Source organism: Aspergillus flavus, chromosome 3 (genome assembly GCF_009017415.1).
Source record: "Aspergillus flavus chromosome 3, complete sequence".
Classification (NCBI taxonomy): Eukaryota; Fungi; Ascomycota; class Eurotiomycetes; order Eurotiales; family Aspergillaceae; genus Aspergillus; species Aspergillus flavus.
In genome coordinates this window covers 1,025,087-1,042,927 of record NC_092407.1, presented here as the reverse complement: position 1 = coordinate 1,042,927, position 17,841 = coordinate 1,025,087, and the positions used below count along the sequence as shown (strand labels likewise).

The following is a 17,841-nucleotide window of genomic DNA, read 5'->3' as shown; positions in this document are numbered from 1 at the left end:
TATTAGGTTGACAGGCTGAGGTTGTAGGTATTCTGGTCTGCTCCTTACTAGACAAAAGCATTAATCACGAGATAGATCAGACTGTCTAATCTGGAATTTACCACAACAAAAGTTGGGGTGATTAAGTTTCGTGCTCCAAATTCCTATAGGCTAAGCGTATTCCAACGGGGTACTCCGTAGTACGCGGGTCCTTTAACAATATCCTCGTTAATTTGACCTTCTGGGTCGTACTCGGTACTTTATCTTTTCTTTCGACGTGAGCAAAGGTGACGCATGTATAGAGGTTTAGGATCCTGGCCAGTAAAGCCAGTCTAGGACCCCTTTCTACTGTCCGCCAAGTAATGAATAATAGAATACCCAACAGGTCGGAAGTTTACCTAATTTGTCTTCTCTAGTACGGTACTTCTTCCTCTTCTTCTCTCTTTTGCACACTTGCCAAAGTAGTGCCTCCTTGAGGAAGTAGAAGAGACAACGTAATTAAATCTACTATGTATCATCTACGGTGGTTTGTAGGTAACAAATAGACTTCCCCGTCCGTAGGACCACACCCTGTTCTGTACGCGGTGCTTGACACTTTGTTAATATCAGCTGCATAGGAAATATGATTGCTCATAGTATAAGTAGGGACAGTATCTCGCTCATGCTTTTGCTCTTTTAAAAACCTCACACTAACTTCCATAATATCCACTGTTTTTCTACTCAAAAGAATTACCTACCCATAGCCATGCATTGTCCTCAGATTATCACTCTTACCGTTCTTGCAGCTCTTACCACTGCAGCAGCAGTGCCTTCAAACAGTGATGTACATGCTGTGGTAGGACCTGTATAGCCATTTCCTGCTAATTGAGCCGAGTACAGGAAGGTTTGAAAAATCACTTGGAGCACCGCGATTCTCAACAGATTGCCCAACAGGCTGTCCGGAATGCCGTCACAGCCGCACAGATGCAGGCAGAGCAAGACGCAGCTGCAGATGCTGCGGCAAGACCAGGAAGCAATATCTAGTATGTTCAGCCTATACTGTGGTAGTGGTAGTCTCATTTGCTAATTGTATATTCTTTTGGTGACAGTGCACATCTCATTTTATGATCTATTACCGTTATAATATAATTCCGGAGAATCTTCCCAGTGACCGCATTAGGTCAGGTTGATAGGTTACTATGTCTTGGGTTGATTAGAGGAATGGGGTTTGATATGTTACATGTTTTGATTCTTTCAAAGGGGAGCTCAGCCTGCTGTCCACCCTACTAACACCTCGAGCACTGAGAGGTACTTCGCTACCTCAGAGTGTTAATATTTGATTAGACATATGATGTATCCCATTACTAAATTCCTTGCACAATGCATTCAAGTGCGCATATAGTTAGACCCGTCTTTACTATATACATTACTCCATAAAACTACTATACAAAGAACTAGACCTAGCACATCTACGAACGATAGGGTTGTGGTGTCAGCTCGAAGTTTATGTAAAACAACAGCAAGCACTGAGCGGCTAAACCAAGAGAGAGAGGGGACCCGAACTAAGGGAGTCTACAGCCTCAGCTGGGGTACAGACTAGTGAGCCAAGATGCAAATTATTTGAATGCGGACTTGGTTATCTCAATTCTATAGTGCTTGAACTATGTCCTGCAGTAATGAAGATGGTAGCCTATATTGTATTATTCGCCTGATCTTGTCAGCGCCGTGAAACCTCTCTATTAAAGACAGATTGCAAAAAGTCAGATTGTAAGACAATTGATTGGACATGAACATTATCGTGCGAGGCTGACTCGATAGAATGTGGCTTTTGCATTTGCAAACTTGACGTGACCTGACTGGTTAACCCAATTTCGTCAAGTCCTTGAGGGTATGTTTTCCCAGCACCCAAGCGGCCGCCCTTGCTGCGGTTACTGAAAAAGCTACCTTTTTGATGACCTGCGCCCCCACTGCGACGCGGCCTCCACGGTACACTCGCATATGGGCTCTTAGTTCCATAGCTGGACATGAGCTTGATGTGAGCCAGGCGAGCGAGGGGGGCGAGATGTGGAAGACAGGCGCAAACGATGGCCACAGCAGGCTCTATAGTGGACCAGATGAACAAAGGTCCCATCATCCAGGTAACGTCGGCGCTGTTCGTGAACTTATGGACGAAGTAAATTCGTATGACACTGGCAACACATCCACTGTATTCCTGATGTTAGCATGAATAATGAGTAGCTGCTATAAAATCGTATTAAGCTTACAAGCAGCCGAGTGCTAGAATAGCACAGATGGCAATTTTCTTCCGAGGATTCATTTGTAACCTTGCGATCTGCGGAAATGGTACCATTAATACCACTATATCGTTGACCATGTTGATGATGCCTGCGGCCAAGAAGAATGTGTTGGTGTCGATGCATTTTCCACTTCCTCCATTGAACTGGCCCCAGAAATAAGATAGAGGCTTGCAACTATTTCCCATCGTGACCCAAACAATGATGGGATAGGAAAGAGTAAGGAAAAACCCGACGAGGAGCGATAGCCTTAGCAGGAGGTCTTGCTGTGCGATCACAAACACACGGCGGTAGAAAAATAGGATTGAGGCTTTGCAAGCGGCGCAGGCCCCGGCATAAGCAAAGGTGTATGTGAGTAGAATCTATTGCTGGGGTCAGAGAGTGCGTTCATGAAGTGCGGCCTCAACTGACCTTGAAAATGTTGGTCAAACCCGGAAGCGTAACTGACCACACATGTTTTCCGGCACCGAAGGTACCACCTGGAATTTGCTTATTACTGTCTGCTTTCGAGTTCGCCATTCTAAGCGTGACACCTACCTGCTATGCTCAATCCAGTTGTGGCACACACGAACAACTAGCGGCAAGCAAGGCTAGTTAGTAACAGAATCACCGTCGTGAGGAAGAGACTTACCAAAGAAACAATGATTAGGCAGTCATCGGTCTTAAAAGGCTGCTTCATGGAAAATCGGGCGATGAATCGGAGAATCACCGCGACTGTCGCGATAGCTAGCAAACTAATCACGGCAGCGTTATCCTGAGCCACTTGGCTGTCGTCAAGGTTGACATTAGCCGGCGGTGGCCCAAAGACGGCAATAACTGCCTGATCCAAGGCCATCGATGCAAAACAGATCGCACATCGGGCGGCAAAGGTAGGCTGAACGGCAAATAGAAAGGAGAATCGGTAGATATGAACTGAACGTTGGTTGTGCTGTGTGGAGACGAGGAAGTGTCATCATAGCCATAACAGCTGAGAGATTGAAAATCGGAATCTTGAACTCGGGCCCGGGGGGTATAGCTGTCAACTGATTTCTTTAAGGGTGCATTGCCTCCGAAGTGGGACGCTATGGACCAGGAACAGTTGCCCTCATTGGTAAGGACTTGATGTGTTTACTCCGGATACTATAGTGAAACGGCGATGGGCAAACATCCTGGTTTATTCCCTGCAAACTCGGTCAGGTATTTGCACTAGATCAATAGGGGACACCTTCCCATTCTCCCCCTGACCTGAGTTCCTAACTTTGCATGTTCTGATAACTTTCCATTCGACGCCACTCCTAGCATCCATGAATAACGGCGGTTGGGAATTACTGCCGATCGTAAATCACCATCATTCCGAAGTCGTATGAGTCGGCGAAGCAGTATTGTTTAGTGCGGACTGGAGTGCAGTCGACGGCCACCCGCGCTACGCTAACGAGAGACCCATATCACTAACGGTTCAAACGAGCCCGGCGTCCAGTGCCATATCAAGCTAAAACCATTATGGTCAAACCAGATATGCCTGGACCGTGCACTATTCTTAAAGGACGACAATCATGGCTGGCCGTTAAGATCCGGCCCTACCGTTCGGGTATATTGTGGAGAATCAATTAAATCCTTTGGCAATTGGTACATTTATGTGGACTGATCATATTCCTTGGCTTCCAGAACCTCGCAACGACGTGTTGTATGACTCGCGCATCCCGCCAAAGGATAATTATTATGGGGTAAAGAAACTTGCTTTAATAACGTCAATGCATTTCTAGGGGGTGGCACAGAGCTTCACATGCTGAGGTAGTTTGCGACATGGCCCGAACTTTTGCTCTAGAGCTGCTTATTCTGGCGTTTTGCATAACAAGGGGCTTGTCCGGTGGAGCAAATTAGTATCAGTGACCAGGCCATCCACTGGCTACGACGGATGTTCAATATACTGTCGCCTAGGATCACTACCCACTAGACCTAGTACAGCCCTAGATTCGGTCTATATGACCGCGTCAACGTACTCATTTCCAACGCGAGGTGCATCCGCCCCTGCCAGGGACTGCTCCATGATTCATATCTGGGACTCAACCGTTGTGTCATTATGTCTACCAGTACCACACTGGCTTCGTCCAGTGGGGTCAGGTTACTGCATATTCCACTAACAGTGACTGGGGTACTTGAACTGATTTTGCCTAACTGTGTCCCCCTCCAACTTTTCATTTGCATCTCCTTAACCAGATAATCCCCCTTCCACAATGGGTTCCATCTCTGAATTTGACCAAGTCCCAACACTTACGGCCATTGAACGCATTGGCCCCAAGGGCTACGTTCGTTACATCTTCCCATTCCAGCTGGACGACGACTATGATATCGATGAGGTAAGCCGTGTGCTGCGAGCCGCGTATGCGGCCACTCAGCGGCGTGTCCCGGCAATGGCATGCGAGGCCGTTCCAGACATGAACACCAAGCAGGCAGGTGTATTAAAACTACAAAGATTGGATGATGAAGCAATCGAAGACATCGTCATCCAAGACTTGCGCGTGTCGGATACCTTCCCTACATCATATGCAGAACTGAAGTCGAACTCCTTCCCTGTTGCTAGTTTAGACGCCGATCTGCTATGTCGTAGGTCTGTATGGCCTTCGGCCGGAGAGAGGCTACCAATCTCTCTTGTACAAGCGAACTTTATCCGCGGTGGACTGCTGCTCAATTGGTGCACACTGCACCTGGTGGGTGACGGGACATCATAATTCACATGGATGAAAATCTGGGCAGAAGAGTGTCGTCGTGCTCAGGGCTTATACATTCCTGAGCCCGTGGAGCTGCCACCGGCTGTAGTTCGGGATCGAGAACGTGTGATGCGGTCTTCAGGCCGTAATCTGGGGTTGCTTGAGAGCCACCCGGAATACACATTACTGCCCTTTACACCGTCGAGTGCACCACCAAAGATGATGGCACAGAATCACCGCGCACAGGTTTTCTACTTCTCGCCTGAGGCGCTGCAAGCACTTAAGGCGGAGGCCTCTCCTGTGAATACCTCAGTGCCGTCCGACCAGAAGTGGATCTCAACCAATGATGCCCTCTCCGCTCTTCTCTGGCGGACTGTCATGAAGGTGCAGTGGCCATGGGAAATTCTTGAGGGCGATCCAATCTCGGTCTTTAATATCGCTATTGACGGACGTTTGCGCACAGAACCACCTGTTCACCCGGACACCCTGGGCTGCTTCCTGGAGTACGTTGCCGTTTCAGTCCCGATCCGGAAGATTGTCGGCTCTACCAATATCGCTGATCTAGCCATCCTGATTCGGAAAGCAATCCTCAAGGCCGATAAGCAATTCACAGATGATCTAGTAGCCCTCATTGAGAAGTTGGAGGACGTGGATCGCCTGGTGCCAACAGCGTTCCTGGATGTGCCTGGCTTCAACTGTGTGCAGACCTCATGGATTAACTTCAAACTGTATTCGTTGGATTGGGGCTCATTGTTGGGCCACAATATTGGTGCGGTACGATCGCCTCATGTTGGGATCATTAACGGCCTACAGGTGGTTCTTCCCGCGCCTCCAGATGGTGGTATGGAGATATTAGTTGGTGTAGAGGAAAGCTGCCTTGATAAATTGCTTCAAGATCCGCTTTGGATGAAATATGCGGTGCCCAGGTAGTCCTTACGGGAAATACGACATGAAGCATATCCGGTATTCTACCTTGACACTCGAAATAGCCGAAAACGGTTCTGTCACTTAACTAGCTCTGTACTGCTATAGTAAACTTAGGAACCAGAATGAGAATTTCGTTATACTAGATGATGTCCCTCAATCCGCACATAAACCACCCGATCTCTTCAACAAAAGCCAATCACATCCCACCAAGAACAACCTGGCTACTATCCTGAGGCCAACCAACCATCCCATCATCAGTATCATCCTCCACCACAAAGAAATCCTTCACAGTAACATTCCCAGCCACAACCCTCTCCCAAACCTCCGGAAGACACGTCCCAGGGTTCAAAACATAGCACCTCGGCTCCGGCATCTCTGGAGCAACATTCTTAATATGCCAAGTATCCTTCGGTCCACTCGTCTTAAACTCCCCCGTAATACCTATCTCTCCAGTAGGAATATCCCGATCCAGCGTAGCACGCATGAAGATCTCATACGCCGCAACCGGCTGATAAGCCGGCACTTCATGACCAGCCTGGTAGACGCGCGTGAAGCTATAATTACCTAGTTGACGTGTCATACCCTTGATGCCTTCGGACGTCACTAATGGAGTATACCCGGTGTTTGCGAACTCTGCGGCCCGCGAGTACGGTACTGCGAGGCTGGCTTTCTCGCCGCCGATCCAGTTACAGGCGTAGTCGCGGTCGCCGTACATCATGTGTACCTTGACGCCGCTGTCGAGGAGGTGGGCTATCGAGTCGAGGAATCCGCCGCGGGTGATGCTGGGTTTTGTTAGTTTGCGTCGCGGAAAATGGGGTTCGGAATGCATACTCGTAGGTCTTGTCAAACTGTTTGTGGACCACTGGGGCAGCTTCGGTGAAGTTGACAGGGACGCCGAGGGCTTTTAGCACGGACTCTTGGGTTAAGTAGCCGAGCATATCTGGATATTTGGGGTGGGATTAGAGTAGACAGTGACATTGCTTTCGTGCGTGGACTTACGGTGAGCTGGAAAGGGGTCATTTTTGGGATGTGCAATGTCATACCAACTGCGCTATTCACCCAAAGGAATAATTAGCACTATGTCAGGGTGTAAGGGTAAGCACTTACGTCTAGTTGTTGGTATTGAGCAGTACCCCCTCCCTCGCAGTCTAAATCAATGTTTTTACATATCTCGGATATATTTCTTTTCCCGGAAGTAGGGTCCCGGTCCTTCAAGGCTGCTTGGCAGGCTATCGCTCTGTCGCGACACCCCCCTGGACGTGCCCATTCATGCATCAATGAATCATAAAGAGACTGGTTGAATATTTGCAGGCCATACGTCTGTTTACGTTAGCGAGTATCGGAGAAGATATATCCAAATCTTCCTTTCTCTATAGCCAACGCATAGGACGATAAGATGAAACATACGTTATTATACCCGATGGTAATGTAAGATTCCCCCTGGACCACAGCATCAATAAGACCATTCACAATCCCCAGCGTATCGAGATGCAAATACTGTGCGCCCTTTTCGGCAGTCCCCTTCCCAATCCGCTCGTTCTGTTCTTGAAAAAAACCGAAGATCGCCGGACCATAGTGACCTCCATAGCTCTCAGTCCAGAGAGAAATCCGATCATCGACAGGCTTATAATGCGGAAACTCAAAGAACCATGTTTGGGCGAAATGCCACAGAGCATGAGCCGCAAGCGCACTGCTATTGGCCGTTTGAGAGAGCTCCTGGCTCGCAAAAGTACCAACACGGTGTGTGAAGTTAGACTCCGGGATGTCCACTGAGAAGTCCCCAGGCACGATTGTAGTTTCCACCGCGTCGTAGTCCATGGCTAAGGTGCCGTTAGTGGCGACGTCGTAGGAGAAGCCAACCTGCATGGGCTGATCGAGAAACAAGAGGTTAACCTCGTTGTTCCAACTCCAGGGGTTCAAGATGGTGGTTTTGGAATCAGAGGCCACGAAACAGGGGCCCAGTTCCTCGAGAAGTCCCATGAAGGAGGAGCCGCCGGGACCGCCATTGAGCCAGATGGCGAGGGGCGCGTTCTTGGGGTCTTTGCGCGCTTCAAAGAACCAGAAAAACCTATTTATATAGAATTAAGTCTCTGAGCACCTCTTATTACTTTTGAAGATACTACTATACGTGTTCATTGGGTAGTCTTGTTTGTCCCCTGTATCGTCGTCAAGGAAGCCGGGTGGGAGATGAACATAACCCGAATACGACCGGACACCAGGTGTTGTTTCACATATTTTGGGCTACTAATCAGTGATTAATTATGTACTATAGCATGGAATACTTACCTCTTTGAATGAGATGGACACATTCTCATGTAGCTTCGACTTGACGACGGTTACCCCCTCAGGCGTGGGGGGAAATTGCGCCGTGGCCACACCGAGCAGGGAGCACACTATCAGACCGAGAAGAATCATGACGCGAAGTGGTAAATGCACTGCTCTTAAGTCTGTGGGTACCGAAGCTTATATAAATAAAATAATGGAACAAATCTGACATTAGCAGAGCGAGGCTGGAGATAAGCTTTCTGGAAACGTTGTGATAAGCCCTAGCCTTCCGGAGTCCGCCGGGTTACCTCTGAATAGCTCTCTTAGTACTTAAAAGCCAGGCCAAAACGGCTAGAATCGCGTAGTAGCAACAGGGCTAGTGTAGCCCTAAGCGTACTATATCAGCACTAGTAACCAGTCCAACAGAAAAAAGCTACGGCAAGACATCTAGTTGGTTGGCTACATAACAAAGAACCGCGGCGACGCTAGGCCACAGCATTGTAACCCTGTCGGTCTAGACCTCCAAAATAATATTCGCTATTTTGATGCCCAATTGGTAATCCGGAGTTATATCCGGTTATATATTTGGCAGTCTCCCTCTCCGTACAGTGGGGGATTACATGGAGTTAGCTCTCTATAGCGGTAACAATATCAACGCATTACAGCTGGGGAGAGAAGAGAAAAATAAAGCAATAGATTAAATAGACAGGGGCGACACAACCTGGGTTTGTATAAAAGGTCGCCTGGCAGTTCTCCTAGTGGCACATGGGTACAGCATAGCGATCAAGCGGGAAAGAAATAAACTGTCACACCTGCTGTCAAATACATCATGCCAGCTTGACCATGCGACGAGTAAAGTTGTAAATCACAGAGTAGACCGAGAATGGTTGGCAATTCCATTCAACGCCTTGCTTCAACAATAGTCTGTATTCGAGTCCCAATTTCGCTGGACATGTACTCCTCCCATGAACCTTTCACAATTTCAGGGCACGACTGCGTAGCGATAAATGTCATGAACCCAGCAACATGGAGATCTCTATCGTCGCCGATATACCCATCATCTTCAACAATTGTACGGATTCTATCGACCTTGCTTCTATCGCTCGCAGAGAGGGTGTCTCCGCGTCCTTCCAGTACTTCGAGGAGGCGGAGGAGGTAATGTAGTAGTGTATATTCTTGGAGCCTTATTGTTAGAACATTACAGTCACTCGAGAGGCTCATATGATATTGGCCAAGAGAAATGATGAAATTGTTTACAGAATGGCACTTACCAGAGGTTTCCTGAGCCTGTGATTCGACAGGGAATTGCTGTTGAAGGTCAGACTGGTTGGCCATATCTAAGTGAAGATAACCGCGCTCTGCCTATTTCCGTTCGTTATGAAACAATGCAACGATGTCCTTATAACACGACTTAGACATTACATCTCGCTTATATACATCGAGTGGATGTAGTCAATGATACACAGACCGCTACAAGATTTATCTGACAGGTATGCACAACGATCCTTCGGCTAGAACAGGAGCTTGGCATTAGCGGACCCTTCCATAGCTTCTAGCTTGACGTTTGAACGAGGAATCTATTATGAAACAAAAACGATCAGCCGGGCCGGGATATTAATTGTGATCGACATGATGGTGAGTCAATTGTACAATCCGAATTCCGAGATTGGTGGCCTATAAACCACAAGAATAGACATTGACACACCGCCTCAAAACTCCACACATCAAAGCAAAGCCTCGGCCAGCATGATCATTCCAGATAAGCGATATTACGGATGCCAGACCGAGTAATAAACGCTGTTCTCGCCATATTCTGGCTATCATTGAGCCTCATGTCCTACCACCATGACTCACGGCAAATGTGATATATCAAATTATGAGTCGTTGCCTAGAGCGTTGAAATGACATGAGGCTCCTGGCGCTTACCATTGTTTTGAAAAGACAATTTCCTTCTGGGCCTCTCATGAAATTTTTGTTTTTTTCTTTTTTTCCCCTATTTTTTCAACACTCAGCTCAGTCCAAGATTCGGGAAACAGCGTAAGATGATGGACCATACGCCAGATATACCAAAAGACAAGGAGAATTTAGAAGGTCAAAGCTACTTCAGACATGTATCATAGTTGCTTTGACCTCCTTCAATCTACCAATGAAACATCCGAGGTTGGGCTGCAAGGTACTACCTTCTTTCTCTCGTGGATCCGTGCAGATCCAGACGGAGGATTGTCCCGCCCGTGGACCAGTCACGTTCAAAGGTACGTATAGGACAGTAGAAGCAATGGAAATTTATCTGTCTGGCTCGTCATGAATTACGCCCTACCTGCTGCAACTCTGTCATATCTCTAGAATTACATCGGATGAAATACTCGGTAGGCAGAAGTCTGCTACTCCCCTTACAGTAGAAGGCAGGACCAAACAACGACGGAAAAGGAAAAGAAAAGAAGAAGAGAAAGAAGAAGAAAACAAGAGGAAAAAAAAGGAAAAAATGCATAGAAGGGAAAAGAAGGGAAATGAAAGGAAAATGCGTCAATGACGTGTAAATAATCCACTTTTATTTCTCTGAGGAAGCGAGGTTGCCCACTTATTAGGGTTGTCCGCCAACCGCAGGTGCATTGTTGCCTTGACCCCGTACTTTCTACAGCTCACACAAAAGTACCCAACTCGCTGTCTTAGGATCGTATTGATGACACGCGATTTATTCTTCCATATAATTTCGTGATCTGTCTTTGCTTCTAGTGGCTGTTTCTTCACTTTTTCTCTATTTCCACAAAACGTAAACGTTTGTGTCGTGATCTATGACAATCTACTACCTGAGGTCTTTGGCCTGGTGGGTTATATTCGGTATGATTTTCACCAGGGGTATTGGAACATCCTTGAATAGGAATCATTATTCTGCTATAGCCATGTCCGTTAATAATAGTCTTGGCTCACTTCGGGTAGGTAGATATGTTGATATCAATATTTTTCATTTATTTGTCATGCTTTACTTCAAGTATATTTTTATTTAGTGAAAAAGAGAGAGAGAGAGAAAGAACAAAAACAGGAAAAAGGGAAAAGAAGAGAAACAAAAAATATGTTCGCATTAAAGCACTTGTTAAAATAATCAATGCTAGCCATCCTACTTCTACATCCGATAATTAGAACCCGTGCAATCGCGTGGTGTGCATTGCGCGGCAGATACAAGCCGCCAGGTACAAGCTTATAATAGAAGAATGGGCCACTGTTCTTTAGAACGACTATTGCATAGAGGGTATGAATGCTCTTGAAAGCTTGGTGTATCCTTCATCTGCATGACGATCTCAAGGAAAAAAACTCTATGAAAGGCAACATCTGGCTACACCAAGCATGAAAGTAGTAGGCGGCGGAAGTCTCATGTGAACCGATAATAGCATTGAAACTATAATAAGCAAAGGCACGAAAGCACTGAAAGCAAGAAGAAGGGGACGTTCATGTGAATGATATGTGTCCACTAGGTTGGCTCATGACCTTTTAGCAAATATTCTTGAGAGTTCCATGGCGCGTATGAGAAGGGACAAAGATCTAGTCAACAGGCCCCAATCTGTCGAGAACCCTTCCGAAACCAAGATCTCGGAGAAGGTCAAGACAAATCTGATGGGTTCCTTGTCATGCTCATAAAGGCAATGCCATAATATATCGATGTTTTTCTGGTCGGCTTTGTGGACTGTTGTCATGCTATGATAATCCGTCCAAGGCTTGCTCGTGGACATCCACTTGATTCCCTCCCCCAGTCTCTTTGGATTCTGCCCGGTATAAAGAAGATGCCACCACTGGGATGGGGGCGAGAACAGTTGATCCAACAAGATAAATGCATTTGCAATCACGTTGACCTTTGAGCAGTGGTCGTTGGCTGTATTCAGCTCAAGCTGTCTGATGCTCTGCACTACACCGCGATCATTTCGGGGCCGAATGATGCGGTGCATGATGTAGTTGCTGATACTGAGGTGAAGCGGCTCATAAGTGCGGGCCAGAACCACATAGTCGCTCGTCTGTGAGAGCGAGATATCCATGTTCTTCAACGCGCCCCATAGCTGCTCTGGTGTATCCATATGAACGGCCTTCAGTAATGTAAAAAGTGACTGAACATTCCCAAGGTTATCATCTCGGCGCTCCGGAAAGCCTTCAATCCACTGTCCTAATGCAGAACCTAGTTGATACACCGTTTTGAAAGATGTACTATCAGACTTACTTCGTGAAGCCTGGCTGTCAAATAGCTGGTCTAGAACAAAGTCCCCAGCGTATAGCAGGCTGCTCAAGGCGTCCAAAATACGAATATCTTCTCCAGCAGTTGGGATCAGTTGTTTGTACACCCTGTCGTGCTGAATTTGAGCCCAGACATGCCGTAAAACAGAAACCACTTGTATCTCAATCATCCTTTTACCGACCCGATCATCTTGACTCGAGCCCTGCTTAAAGAAGACGCGGTAGTGATCGGCACAGTACCCCGGGAACAAGCGAGGTTCGGTTGCTTGGATATCCCCCTTTTCTCCCAGAGGAAGGTTCCATGCCACGTCAAATTCCCTCCGCAGGATTTTCTCAACATGGGACTTCTTCCGCGGTATATAGAGCGAGATACGAACTCCAGCTAAGTCTGCAATGTCGCTTCTGATGTCGTCGATGCAGCCGTAGCCTTTCTTTCCTTCACGGGTACTGGCTGCAGTTTCTTGGCGCCTTTTCAGTCGTTCATGAAGCTTTTTCTCGAGGCTTTCTGGGTCTTTTGCTCTGGAAGTAACGATACACTCCACTGATTCACGTTTGAGGACATCTTCGCATAGCATCTCGGCCTGCTTCGCTGCAGAGGCGTAGATTTCCTGCTCTTTCTCATATTCCCTCATGAATTCATTGATTATACCAAGACTTTTGTTGGCTTCGGAGGGCATATCGGAAATTGGGGTAATTGTTGGCTTATGTTGGTCAGATTGTTCGGTTGGAGGCACGACCAAATGCCTAAGGTATTTTGGTCGAGCGGCAACACGCTTGACAGCTTATATAGCACTGTATGATGGGACTCGGTCCAGCCAAGCAAGCAAAAAACAAACAAACACGAAGGATAAGAAGTTGAAATGAGTTCAGTGTAAGGGAAGCGTCCTGTGCGATGATAGCAGCATGTTAGCAAACGAGTACAAAAAACAAGCAAACCTATTTAACTACCTCAACTACTTCTGTTTACGAGCACGATCGAGAAGGAGCGACTTAATCCTTCCTAAATTGGCAACAGCCAAAACCAAGTCGTGAACATTAAGGCCGTCAAACATTCCAGCCAGCGAACACAGCCATGCCCGATACGACTATCAGCTGATACTGTAGATTTTTGCGATCTTCCAACTTAGGGTCCCAAGAGCGTTGATAAGGAGGGCCGGGGAATCAACTCATTGAATAGGTTCGCAGCATCTGTGAAGCGCTGCGAGTCATGCAAGGCTTGCATTGGTGGATTGTCCTTCAGAGATGTGCACCATATGAGTTGGCTTGCAGGAGAACGCAGATCGAGATATTGGTGCCCACATGCTTATCGGATCTTTGGCCTAAGATTTAAATGATAAATTGATTAGATGCAGAGCGGTGTACAATTGCCCAATAACTACACGACAGCTGGTGCCCGTTGGTTTGGGTCGGTTAGGTTGACTCGCAGCCTTGCATAACTATCTTCATGCCTGACGGCTCCGAATAAAGATGTAGGATAGGATAGTTATGCAAGTATTTGAAGTACTATCAAGTAACATAATCTTCCTAGCACTAGAATTTAAGTTCGTAAAGAATAAATCATTGCTGAGTATTGCTGTGGGCAAACCAGGTTAAATGAAATATCAGTTGGGTGTCTATCATATATTCGGCAAGAGTCTCCAGCGTCACATTGGAGAGCTTGCCTAAAGTGAAGTAATAAACACAAGCCATCAAGAAGGATCAACACCATACTTTCCAGTATGCATTCTCATATGCATCGTGTTTATTAGCATAGGACTATCCATTTCTGCAGTTCAGTAGCTTTCTAGTTTGTTTTTTGAAGATACCCACGTCAACCAAGACTGTTCCAAAACGTCTTGCCTGGCTCCTTAGACAAGGCTGTACGTATCGTGTCATCGCTTCCCATTCTATACTTTGAGGTAAAGGATCTATCTTGAGCCTAAATGCGTGGGTGTCTGAAAATGAGAGACCATGGAAGTTTACACGATATTGCGAACTCTCCACTCCCTTCCGTGTCCACTTCACATCCACTCAATATTAGAAGCACCGTCGACCCACTCTGCTATCTATTCCAACGATTAGTTTGCATTCAAATTTGTGCCCTCTATACGACTAACCACAAGAGTGTTCCCCGCAAATAGGTTTGTAACAGGTGCCTAAGTAGTATCATTGGGAGCCCTGTGTTTCCGGTCCGGTAAGGCGTGCATTCCATTCATCTGTAATCGATTGGTGAAGAGTTTCCGAGGGCTACCTTGCAAGATACTCATCTTGCCTTCTCAAAAAAAAAAAAAAAAAAAAAAAAGGTAGTCTTTTGAATTCGAATCGAGAAATTTAAGAAGGGCAGAAAGTATACGATCTAGCGGTTGCTGGCACAGTCGGGTAATACATCTCGGACTTGTAGATACTCAGATTCTGCATTTGTATTTATACCACATTTGGATGGACTTGTAGTACTCTGAGCGTGGCATTAAACGATCGGAAGACACTGACTTGAACGAATAGTAACCAAACTCCTCAGTTCCGAGGCTCCCTAACCATCGACGCCAATCCAGCCGCCGACCTTGCAGAGTCACTTCGATCCACAAATCCAAACTTCTCATAGACAGGCCGTCCCTCAGCACTTGCATCGATATAAGCAAAAGCACCCTCCTGGTCAGCCATTTGACATCCCCACCCAATCAGCATCCGAGCAGCACCCATTTTCCGATAGTCGGTATGCGTACCCAACATATCAAGATCTAATATCTATGTCAGCAATTCCCCCACGATATACTTAATATAGATATTCGGCCTACAGAAATTCTTCTTTCCCCCAACCAACCTGGCACGACCAATCTCCAAACCCTCGATAAATGCATCGTTACGCTCAGGGTCCATGTCCGAGTGCCATGGAGGAAACCGGGGACCACGCTCTTCAGCCGTCTCAAGTGACCACTTTGCGTATGCCGCAATCCGACCGTTTCTTGTATCGACGACCTTAAGGTATTTCTCTCGAGGCTTGTGCAGCATGTCGTGGCGGTTGGCTTGATCCCACCATTGCCGTACTCCGGGGGTGTTCGGCCAGATGGCTAGCATGTCTGGGGTATCAAATGCATTGTACCAGACTTCGATTAACTCGGGGATATCTTCGAGTGTAGCGTGCTCGAGCTTAAGAGGGGATCCTGAGGTTGAGGTGCTTTGTGTTGTGTTCACTGTCATTGTGGAGTATAGTCTTGGCGACTGGGGTACACAAGAGCTATACAAGGGTTAAAAGATAGATTGCAGCAGGGTACAAATAATCCTGGTCGAACGGCGGGGGCATTCTTGCAATTAAATAAGTCTTAAGGTTGGGGTGGGGCATCTATCAGGGGCGAAGAACTGGGAAAGCAAATAATTTCGAGTCAGAGTAAAATGCAAGTGGCTGGGAGAGGAACGTACATTCTTGCATCGGCGGCTCCACATTGTACAGAATAGGGACCCTTCATGCTACCGTGCTTCTTGGTGGAAGTGATCGGTGAGCAGTTGGTCGAATGCGACATGTCACATATGTACTTGATTCTCTAGGACCATTGATGGCCTACTCTTTCCGTTTTAGTGCTCAAGCGTGCTGAGCGAGTCACCACAATAAACTGCACCCCAACTAATAATTTACCACCTTGCCCTTTTTCTCCACTTTCGGTCTACGTTTGCCCGCCACACTCCCCTAAGGCCCGGCACTGCCATCAAGAAAGAGACGAATAGGGTCAAGTTTCTATTCCTCCTGATGCCCGCGGCCTCTTTCCGCAGTAGGACTTCACTGTAATTGAGCGCGCTGCGCCAGCATGACAGACATTTTAGTGGAATTGCTCAGTCGAAAGACAGCACAAGTTCACCTGTTCATGGGAGCAGCGCTGGATATCTCAAGAGTCAATGGGTCCCCAGAACTCCAAACGCCTCTAGCCTATTAACAGACTTTATGACGTTCATTTTGAATACCTAACAGACAGAATGACACGCCAATCTTCCCTCGCCAAAACACTAAAGGTCAATATTAGAAAGCGCAATAGGTGTTGAACGTGACTTTATTCTCTATCGCCAATTACCGTCACAGCGGAGACCTTCATGCGCGGGCAACAGTAAGCCAGCCTCTGTCCCAGTCAACGCCGGGCTGATGTTACAATAGGATGAAGTAACCAAGCCTCAGTGCTTCCCTGAACACGGTATCGCCCGCCTGGAGAAGACAAACAGCAACATTAACCATCTGAACGATGTTGCAGCTGACGCCAAAGCATGCGTGGCCCAACCCGGAAGTTGTGCTCGCGTATCTCATGTGGGACACTCCTCCATTTTCATGTGCAATCCTGTACGGTCCCACGATGTTAGATGGACAGGGAACTGCGACTGACGAGAAGTCATAGTTGGACCATTCAATCTTAACGATGTATGTAGACCTCATCAACGCCGCCAGGGAGCTGTCTGCAGCCTGCCGCTTTGGAAGCGACTATACGTATGGTTACATGACCAACAGCACCTCGGAGCCTGACAGCTATCCATATGTGGTGGCCCTCGGCCACGACAATTTCTTTAGGTCGCATTGATCTGGCGATAACTGGGTTGCATTGCCAGAAAACGTTTGGAGTGTTTTCCGGGGTGTTGTAGGGCTGGACCGAATCTTTCGATGGACAAGTACCCTCAGATGTGAAGTCTTAGTTCCTTTTTTCTGTCAGAATACTACTATTTCGTCGTCAATTTAAAATCTACCTTATGATCCTCACGTAGCCCACCACAGAGAAGGTTTATGCCCAGGCAAAATCCTGAGAGTGCAGATAATGTCAGGGACTCCAGTATCTGTGCATCTTATGTAGGATTCAGCCTAGGAATATTGACTAACCGAGCGTGCAATGCAAAGTGCCTAAGGCGAATATGATTATGACTTGTATCTGCGCATCAGTTTCCACAAGGGTTGAGTACTTAATTGGAGCAGACTCTTGCGCGATATGAGTGCGTCTCCCGGCCAGAGTTTGTAGCGCGCATGGTCAGAATCCCACTTATATACCTCTTTGGTGCGACTATAAGTAGATTAACGGGTTTGATATTATAGATGGAAGTCGTCTCTGAACGTCAGGTAACTTGGTAATGGTATAGTGGACACAAGTTAGAAATGCAACGAGTTAGCAATAACAACACATAAAAACTGACGTTGTAGATTGCAGGCCTCGGTCTGGAGGACAAGATCAAAACAACTACCAAGGCTTTAGACACTCCCCGTTGTGGAAAGGCAAATGGGCTCATGTTAGCCTCTCGTTACACGTGGAAGCCCAAGCAGGCGGAAGTTCATTAAAGAGGGTTAACGGCGTCGAGGAGAGCTTTCCTCCCGGCATTTGTGTAGCTTCTACGGTGGGAATTATTGGCCAACAGGGGGTCACTATGGTTAAAGCTGAAGTTGTCGAAAGTGATGATCAGATATCAGATTTCTATGAAGCTACTAATCCACCGTATAGCTATTGTATGGATTTGGAACGCAGGCGTGTTTCCAGGCTAATTCTTTGTTGACT

At 47.0% G+C, this 17,841-nt stretch overlaps 8 protein-coding genes across 8 annotated transcripts; 4 read left to right on the top strand and 4 right to left on the bottom strand.

The window, feature by feature from the left end:
- The first annotated feature begins 624 nt into the window (after positions 1 to 624).
- Positions 625 to 1,264, top strand: F9C07_2148865 (uncharacterized protein). The gene is made up of 3 exons (XM_071509218.1): positions 625 to 802; positions 859 to 1,001; positions 1,068 to 1,264. Exons 1-3 carry the CDS (start codon positions 725 to 727, stop codon positions 1,084 to 1,086), a joined length of 240 nt encoding a protein of 79 aa, XP_071364869.1. The 5' UTR covers positions 625 to 724; the 3' UTR covers positions 1,087 to 1,264.
- Positions 1,265 to 1,613: 349 nt separating this feature from the next.
- On the bottom strand, positions 1,614 to 3,805 carry F9C07_2281612 (uncharacterized protein). Its single transcript, XM_041290623.2, has 5 exons — positions 2,884 to 3,805; positions 2,790 to 2,826; positions 2,664 to 2,731; positions 2,223 to 2,614; positions 1,614 to 2,162 (listed from the first exon to the last, which is right to left on the bottom strand). Exons 1-5 carry the CDS (start codon positions 3,085 to 3,087, stop codon positions 1,676 to 1,678), a joined length of 1,188 nt encoding a protein of 395 aa, XP_041144203.1. The 5' UTR covers positions 3,088 to 3,805; the 3' UTR covers positions 1,614 to 1,675.
- Positions 3,806 to 4,089: 284 nt separating this feature from the next.
- On the top strand, positions 4,090 to 5,990 carry F9C07_2281611 (uncharacterized protein). The gene has a single exon (XM_071510516.1). The coding sequence runs from the start codon at positions 4,970 to 4,972 to the stop codon at positions 5,867 to 5,869; it is 900 nt and encodes a 299-aa protein (XP_071364868.1). The 5' UTR covers positions 4,090 to 4,969; the 3' UTR covers positions 5,870 to 5,990.
- Positions 4,466 to 4,960, top strand: F9C07_4537 (uncharacterized protein; the record flags this gene model as incomplete). Its single annotated transcript, XM_041285191.2, has 1 exon — positions 4,466 to 4,960. The coding sequence occupies one exon, from the start codon at positions 4,466 to 4,468 to the stop codon at positions 4,958 to 4,960; it is 495 nt and encodes a 164-aa protein (XP_041144202.2).
- A 72-nt stretch (positions 5,991 to 6,062) lies between the features above and the next one.
- Positions 6,063 to 8,281, bottom strand: F9C07_2065606 (carboxypeptidase C; the record flags this gene model as incomplete). The annotated part of the gene is made up of 7 exons (XM_041285187.1): positions 6,063 to 6,648; positions 6,698 to 6,806; positions 6,866 to 6,917; positions 6,974 to 7,186; positions 7,274 to 7,934; positions 7,995 to 8,107; positions 8,153 to 8,281. 7 exons carry the CDS (start codon positions 8,279 to 8,281, stop codon positions 6,063 to 6,065), a joined length of 1,863 nt encoding a protein of 620 aa, XP_041144201.1.
- Positions 8,282 to 9,157: 876 nt separating this feature from the next.
- F9C07_4534 (uncharacterized protein) lies at positions 9,158 to 9,546 on the top strand (the record flags this gene model as incomplete). Its single annotated transcript, XM_071511229.1, has 2 exons — positions 9,158 to 9,286; positions 9,391 to 9,546. 2 exons carry the CDS (start codon positions 9,158 to 9,160, stop codon positions 9,544 to 9,546), a joined length of 285 nt encoding a protein of 94 aa, XP_071364867.1.
- A 1,793-nt stretch (positions 9,547 to 11,339) lies between these two features.
- F9C07_2281608 (uncharacterized protein) lies at positions 11,340 to 13,026 on the bottom strand (the record flags this gene model as incomplete). Its single annotated transcript, XM_041285186.2, has 1 exon — positions 11,340 to 13,026. One exon carries the CDS (start codon positions 13,024 to 13,026, stop codon positions 11,608 to 11,610), a length of 1,419 nt encoding a protein of 472 aa, XP_041144200.1. The 3' UTR covers positions 11,340 to 11,607.
- A 1,611-nt stretch (positions 13,027 to 14,637) lies between these two features.
- F9C07_2281607 (acyl-CoA N-acyltransferase) lies at positions 14,638 to 15,846 on the bottom strand (the record flags this gene model as incomplete). The annotated part of the gene is made up of 3 exons (XM_041290622.2): positions 14,638 to 15,066; positions 15,124 to 15,563; positions 15,746 to 15,846. 3 exons carry the CDS (start codon positions 15,844 to 15,846, stop codon positions 14,843 to 14,845), a joined length of 765 nt encoding a protein of 254 aa, XP_041144199.2. The 3' UTR covers positions 14,638 to 14,842.
- Positions 15,847 to 17,841: the final 1,995 nt, after the last annotated feature.